A 7,827-nucleotide genomic window follows, 5' to 3' on the forward strand; every position below is an offset into this window, starting at 1 on the left:
GGATAATCTGGATCCAATATGACCAAGATAGTATTTAAAGGCTGTAGGGACAGCAATTTATTCTTTTTTTTATTATATTATGTTAATCACCATACAGTACATCCCCAGATTCCGATGTAAAGTTTGATGCTTCATTAGTTGCGTATAACACCCAGTGCACCATGCAATACGTGCCCTCCTTACTACCCATCACCAGTCTATCCCATTCCCCCACCCCCTCCCCTCTGAAGTCTTCAGTTTGTTTCTCATAGTCCATAGTCTCTAACGTTTCATTCCCCCTTCTGATTACCCCCCTTTTCTTTATCCCTTTCTTCCCCTACCGATCATCCTAGTTCTTATGCCATAGATGAGAGAAATCATATGATAATTGTCTTTCTCTGCTTGACTTATTTCACTTAGCATTATCTCCTCCAGTGCCGTCCATGTTGCAGCAAATGTTGAGAATTCGTTCTTTCTGATAGCTGAGTAATATTCCATTGTATATATGGACCACAGCTTCTTAATCCAGTCATCTGTTGAAGGGCATCTCGGCTCCTTCCATGATTTGGCTATTGTGGACAATGCAGCTATGAACATTGGGGTGCATATGGCCCTTCTCTTTACTACGTCTGTTATCTTTGGGGTAAACACCCAGTAGTGCTATGGCTGGGTCATAGGGTAGTTCAATTTTTAACTTTTTAAGGGACCTCCACACTGTTTTCCAGAGTGTGGACAGCAATTTATTCTTATAGAACACACACACACACTGTAACAGGGAGTTGTTGGTGTAAAGGACACAAGTCATTGGGCATGAGTCAGGCCATGCTCCCCTCTGTAGGGACAAGCTCACCCAGCCAAAATCCCTGGTTATAGATCTGAGCAGGCCTAACCCAGCATAGGAAATCACGCTGGATCTTAACACAGACAGTGTCCTGTGTGGTCTTTGCATTTTCTCTTTGCAAGGAGGTAGAGATGAATACACCCCTCACAAATGTATCCTAGATATTACTCTCATCCATTTGTGGAGAACATCTTTGTCATTTGCAAATACCTGAAGATTTTTACTGTCCCTCACAGGAAAGACTCCAGCCATGAATTCATAGTACATTCAGGTCAAGAACAACAGCTTCTGCAATGAAAAAATCCAGGCTTTCTGCTCTCAGAACTTGGAGGTTGCAGCTGCATGTTACTTAATCTGGTTATTTTATTAAGTCAACACACACATATATAGGAACATGGGAGGCTTTTCAGAGAAGTTCTCAATGACACTTGGTAAAGACCTGAAGTGAGGGTGAGCCATGAAGATAGCTGGAGGAGGAACACTCCATGAAAAGGGAAGGTAAATATCCTAAGGTAAGAATGTGTCTGGCTTGATCCAGGAAAGAATAAAGAGGTTCTAGTAGCAGAAACACCCTGACTAAGGGGACAGGGTCAGAGCCCATCTTGCAGTATTGGGTGTGGGAAGAGCATTCTTGGGGGTGGGTTGCATAGGACTTGGGGGCCTTGCAAGGGTTTGGCCTGGTTCTGAGTATGTTGGGAGCCAATGCCATATCTTGAGCCCAAGGGTGACATCATCTGACTTGCATTTCAGATGGTTTAACTCTCCAGCTGCTGGGTAGAGAAGCAAGGGAAACCAGTTGAGAGGTTGCTATGAACCATAACTGCAACCCAAGAAGCATGTTCTCAGGCCAAACAAATGTGAGGTAGAAAACCAGAGGGGAAAGCATCATCTGGCATGGGGGTTACTTGGTACCCCTTCAATGGCAGAAGCAGGTTTGAGGTGAGGTCTGAAAGACAACTTTTGACAAGAGGAATTTGGAGAAAGATATCCAGGTGAATGGAACTGTGTGAGCAAAACCAAATGAGGCAAAGAGAAGTCATATTTGACAATATTCAGGTGTCTGTTGAGATGGAATGTAGGATTTATTTAGAAGGGGTTGGGGATGAAAACTTGGAAAGGGAGAGCAGGGCCACACCTGGCCTTCAATAGGTTAGAGGTGGACTGAGACTGCTCTCAGTCTTGAGCAGTGACATGGCCCACAGGGGGGTGCTCTGGGAAGTGCGTACAATTTGCAATGCACCAGGAGGTCCTTGGGTCAGGGCCATTGCATGAATGCTGGCAAAATGAAGATGCTCTGAATACAGTGGTGACCCAAGGGATGAAAATAGAGGGTCAGTTGTAAGAAGCAAGACTCTCCACAAAGGGCAAATCAACAGGACCATGAGAATTTTGCACTTGAGGCACATAGGTATTCAGCATGAATCATTTTGAGCTTGAATGATTGGGAGAGTAAAATACCATATTAAAGAAAGAATATGAGAATTGGAGCTATTACTTTTCTAACACATGCAGGTGAACATCAATGCCTAGTTGTTTTCTATTTGAAATGTGAACAAGAAATGCAATTATATAAATTCTGCAGAGAATTGGAAGTTTGAGGCGGTGGCTCAGGCTTGGCTCAGGCTTGGGAGGGGTGTCTGTGATCCAAAGATTTTGGTGTCACTTGGAGAGACATATAGGCAGATGGATTCTCTTTCTCCTCCCCCTCAGCCTTGTGGTAATCCCTCCCAAGACTTTCCTTGAGTTTCACAAAGTCAGAAATGTAATTGTAATATTCATCTAGCTTCAGGAAATCCATTTAAACTAATTAATTTGTAAGACAGGAACTTATCATGAGTGATCAGATATTCATCTGTGATACGAGTTATATCTTACAAGAACCACAACTGTTCTTTAGCAAAAGGATCTCCAAGTGTTAAAAGTCTAGACTATGGATCAGAAGGCTGTGGAGTTAGCCAAAAATTACATTAGGAAATTGGAAGCTCCTAACTGAAAATTTCTACAAGATAAGGTAGTTTGTCCTTCTAAGAATATTTTTTTGCCCAGGAACATCCTGATACAGTAAGTGTCCAGAGCTTACGTTCCAAAGCCCCCTTCTCAAGTGTTCATCCTGTGTTTACCAGCCATGTAACCTTGGGCACTCCAGCCAACTCTTCAGAGCTTCATTTTCCTCATCTGTAGAAGAGGGTCTATTTAATAATATCACTGTACCTTCACTGCAGGGTCCTACTATGAGGTCAAATAAAAAATGGATGGGAGTACTGTGGGATGCAAGAGTTTAATTTCTTTCTAGTGATTGTGGGTTGCTTGTCACTAGAATCAGGCAGAGAGCCCTGTCACTTCTCAGCAGATGAGAGATAGACTCACAAACTCAACATGTTTGATTCATTGTTTCTAGGCAACTTACAAACCACCATCTTTCTTTTCTTTTACCATCTTTCTTATATGACAAGATCACTTTTTAAAATAATTAGACTCCGGCATAGTTATATCAATAATCAGGATTTGAGATAGAACATGGAAAGATGTGGTAGACAGCCTCTTAGATGACCCCCATTGGTCCCCTTTCCTGGTATCCATGCCCTTGTGCTCTCTTCCCAGTGAGTATGGGCTGGATTTGGTGACTCATTTCTAAAAAATAGAATTCACCTGAACTCATGGGATGTCACTTCCAATACTATGTTTTAAGACTGTGACTTCTACCTAGGGTGCTTTTTCTCTCACTTTTTCCAGGATCACTCCCTGGGAGAAGTCAGTTGTCATGCTGTGAGTCAGCCCCATGAAGAGGGAGCAAGGTCTATCAATAGCCACATGAGTGATCTCAGGAGTGGAACCTCCTCCAGCCCAGCCTGGGACAGCAGTCTTTTTGACAGCTTCATGGTAATCCTCTGAGGGGCCTTATGCCAGAGGCACCCAGCTAAGCTTCACCTACATTCCTGACCCACAGAAACTGTAAGATAATAAATGATTGCCATTTTATTTTAAATGCTAATTTTTTAGCTATTTGTTACACAGCTAATAGCTAATTACATTAGCTAATAGATAGCTAAATTTGCTAAAGCAAATTTAAGGGAAAAGACCACACTGAAAAGCCACTTTCAGAACCATGCAATGCCTGATAGTGTGGCCCTGAATGAATAAAGAGGACAGGTGAAATTAGAAGGAGGCTGATAAGAGAGAAAAGAAGAAGCCTAAAAACTGGAAATGCCTTTGAGGGTGAAGACAGGGTTCAATGGGGAGAGAGAGTGAGGACAACAATAAAAGAAAGAGTAGTATCAGGATAGTATGATGTTTTCCATTTAATTATTTGTAATCACTTATTCTTTTATTTTCCTTGGGTTCAGATATTGTGACTATCCTCAAGGGAGTTTTAATATGCATGACTTTCTAAAAGTGCATGACTTTTATTTCTTAATTTGGCTTTTGTTCATGTAAAATCAGGTCATGTCACCTTATTATGTTCCTTAGTAACGTATTTACAAAAATTATTGACCAAAGATCCAGAGAAATCCTTTTTAATTTACATGATCCAATAACTTAATTGGAACTTTTATGAAGCAGTGAATAAATGGTTCAGAAAGTCATATGCAAAGTAGTGGTTAGAAATATTTTATAAGGCTCTTTGATGTCTACTAAAGGTAACTTGTAAGTAGATATTACCTGTTTATCAGTCAACTTTTACTGAAGCCTAACCCTGGGATTATTTTTAAAGTCTCAGCACAACTGAAGACCTCACTGTTCTTAATAGGTTTGGGCACCAAACTGTTGCTTTTCCACATTGTCCCTGTGACTTTCCAAAATAATCGACAATAATGGCACCTGATTATCATTCTTCCTTCTCATGTGAGGCACTAAAGATACTTCTTTTATCAATACTATAAATATACCAGATTGACTAGCATGATAACACTCAGAAAATAAAAAAAACAGGGGTGCCTGGGTGGCACAGTGGTTGGGCGTCTGCCTTCGGCTCAGGGCATGATCCCGGCATTATGGGATCGAGCCCCACATCGGGCTCCTCTGCTATGAGCCTGCTTCTTCCTCTCCCACTCCCCTGCTTGTGTTCCCTCTCTCGCTGGCTGTCTCTATCTCTGTTGAATAAATAAATAAAATCTTTAAAAAAAAAAAGAAAAGAAAAGAAAAAAACACATACAGGCTAAAGAGCAACTCATACTTCAAACACTTTTTTTTCTATTATGCATATAAATTGTCTCTTGGACTGAGAAGGTACACCCTTGTTTAAGATAGTTAACCAAATCTGTGTGATATCATAAAAGACTCAAGATCATATAATAAAGCCAAAAATTTGCTTGCAGAAAGGTCCTATGATAAATTCTTCCTGGTAAGGATATACATAAATAGATCATTGGCCCATTCTATAAGCTAGGATGACTCTCATTGCTGTTAGATGGGAATATAAAGGAATGTCCCTTCTATGTCCCAAAGTTTATGTTGTTGAGGTCTCATGAGTTACGAAGAAAAGAGCTGGCTGAAGATGTGGAATGCAGAGGTAATAAAGAAATGTCAGTCAATCCAATATTTTTTGTTCATACTCACAGGTGACCAGGAAACTCAACTAAGCCATGGAGATATCGTTGAATCAATCATCCACAGATGACTTCATCCTCTTGGGCATTTTTTCTCACAGTCCAACTGACCTTGTCCTCTTCTCTGTGGTTATGGTGGTCTTCACAGTGGCTCTCTGTGGGAATGTTCTCCTCCTCTTCCTCATCTATATAGATCCTCGACTTCACACACCCATGTATTTCTTTCTCAGTCAGCTCTCCCTCATGGACCTCATGTTGGTCTGCACCAATGTGCCAAAGATGGTGGTCAACTTCCTTTCTGGCAGGAAGTCCATCTCCTTTGTGGGTTGTGGCATACAAATTGGCCTCTTTGTCTGTCTTGTGGGATCTGAGGGGCTCTTGCTGGGACTCATGGCTTGTGACCGTTATGTGGCCATTAGCAACCCACTTCACTATCCTGTCCTCATGAGTCAGAGGGTCTGCCTCCAGATTGTTGGGAGCTCCTGGGCCTTTGGGATAATAGATGGTGTGATCCAGATGGTCGTAGTAATGACCTTCCCCTACTGCAGCTTGAGGGAAGTGAACCACTTCTTTTGTGAGATGCTATCCTTGTTGAAACTGGCCTGTATAGACACATCCATTTTTGAGAATGTTATATATGCCTGCTGTGTCTTCATGCTGTTTCTTCCCTTCTCCATCATTGTTGCCTCCTATGCTCGTATCCTGAGGGCTGTGCTCCACATGCACTCTGCTCAGGCTGGCAAAAAGGCTCTGACCACCTGTTCCTCCCATCTGACAGCTGTCTCCCTCTTCTATGGGGCAGCCATGTTCATCTACCTGAGGCCTCGGCGCTACCGGGCCCCTAGCCATGACAAGGTGGTCTCTATCTTCTACACAGTCCTTACTCCTATGCTCAACCCCCTCATTTATAGTTTAAGAAACCAGGAAGTGATGGGGGCCCTGAGGAAGGGGTTGGACCATTGCAGGATTGGCAGCCAGCACTGAAGGGCCAGGACACCCTGTGCCTGGCAATGCCATGTCCTGATTCTGTGAATTTGGGTAAATAATCTCTATGTGAGCTCTATTTCTTCATTAATAGTGATCATAACTCCTGTGGGTTTAGAGATGTCTTTTTAAACCCTAAACCCTCTTTTATGTCTAGTGAAAAACCAACTTTTTTAATTTTGTGAGCTAATTCATTTGTAAAATGCATCGCATTGGAATGTAGGACTTTGTAAACCCAAGCACTGTGCAAAAGTAAGGCATTGGGATTATTATCACTTACTGTTTAAAAATGGAATAATTTCTACTATCAGAGGATGCCCTGAGCTTAACTTCCTAATTCTTCTTGCTAATCTCTACCATTGATTCAGAACCTACTATGTGCCAGGCAACAAACAATATTCCATATGTGTATATATAGATATCATTTATCTGATTTATTAAAAGTCTCACACTAGTATCTTAGATGAAAAGCATCCAGATGACAAAAAAACAAGTTTATAAAATTCTCTTTAGAGAATGCTCACCCTTCATGTTCTGTGAAAAAAAAGTAGAAATTTTTTTAATATATAAGTGGGGTTTTTTTTGCTTTTTAAGTTTTTATTTTAATTCCAGTTAGTTAATATACAGTGTTATATTCATTTCAGGTGTACAGTATAGTAATTCAACACTTCCATACATCACCCGTGCTCATCATTAGTGCACTACTTAATCCCCATCACCTATGCCACCCACCCCCCCTAGTAACCATCAGTTTGTTCTTTATAGTTAAGAGTCTGTTTCTTGATTTCTTTCTCCCTCTCTCTCTCTCTATCTCTCTCTCTCAGGGTCTACTTCTTGGTTTGCCTTTCTTTTTTTCCCTTTGCTTTTTGGTCTGTTTATTAAATTCCACTTATGAGTGAAATTATATGGCATTTGTCATTCTGTGACTTATTTCACTTAGCATCATACTCTCTTTTTCTATCTATGTGTTTGCAAATGCAAGATGTCATTCTTTTTATGGCTGAAGAGTGTTTCATTTACACATACTACATCTTTATCCATTCATCTACCTATGGACACTTGGGCTGCTTCCATATCTTGACTATTATAGATAATGCTGCTATAAACATAGAGGTGCATGTATCCCTTAGATTTAGTGTTTTTGTATTCTTTTGGTAAATAGTAGTGTGATTGCTGGATCATACATTAATTCTATTTTTAACTTGTTAAAAAAGATTTTATCCATTTATTTGAGAGATAGACAGTGAGATAGAGAGAGAGCATGTGAGGGGGTTGGGGAGAGGGAGAAGGAGGCTCCCCACTGAGCAAGGCTCTGTTGTAGGGCTCTATCCCAGGACCCTGGGATCATGACCTGAACCAAAGGCAGACACTTAACTGACTGAGCCACTCAGGTGCCCCTATTTTTAACTTTTTGAGGAATCTCTATACTGATTTCCAGAGTGGCTACACCAGTTTGCATTCCCACCAACATTGTAC

The 7,827-nt window shown here is 41.1% G+C and overlaps 1 protein-coding gene across 1 annotated transcript; it reads left to right on the forward strand.

Annotated features, from left to right (window-relative positions):
• The first annotated feature begins 5,403 nt into the window (after positions 1–5,403).
• LOC100470316 (olfactory receptor 2V2) lies at positions 5,404–6,351 on the forward strand. The gene has a single exon (XM_002931248.4). It carries the CDS (start codon positions 5,404–5,406, stop codon positions 6,349–6,351), a length of 948 nt encoding a protein of 315 aa, XP_002931294.2.
• The last annotated feature ends 1,476 nt before the right edge of the window (positions 6,352–7,827 follow it).

Source organism: Ailuropoda melanoleuca, unplaced genomic scaffold, assembly GCF_002007445.2.
Source record: "Ailuropoda melanoleuca isolate Jingjing unplaced genomic scaffold, ASM200744v2 unplaced-scaffold7578, whole genome shotgun sequence".
Classification (NCBI taxonomy): Eukaryota; Metazoa; Chordata; class Mammalia; order Carnivora; family Ursidae; genus Ailuropoda; species Ailuropoda melanoleuca.

Coding starts and splice junctions, on each gene's coding strand:
- LOC100470316 (XM_002931248.4), top strand. CDS start 5,404: ATGGAGATATCGTTGAATCAATCATCCACAGATGACTTCATCCTCTTG.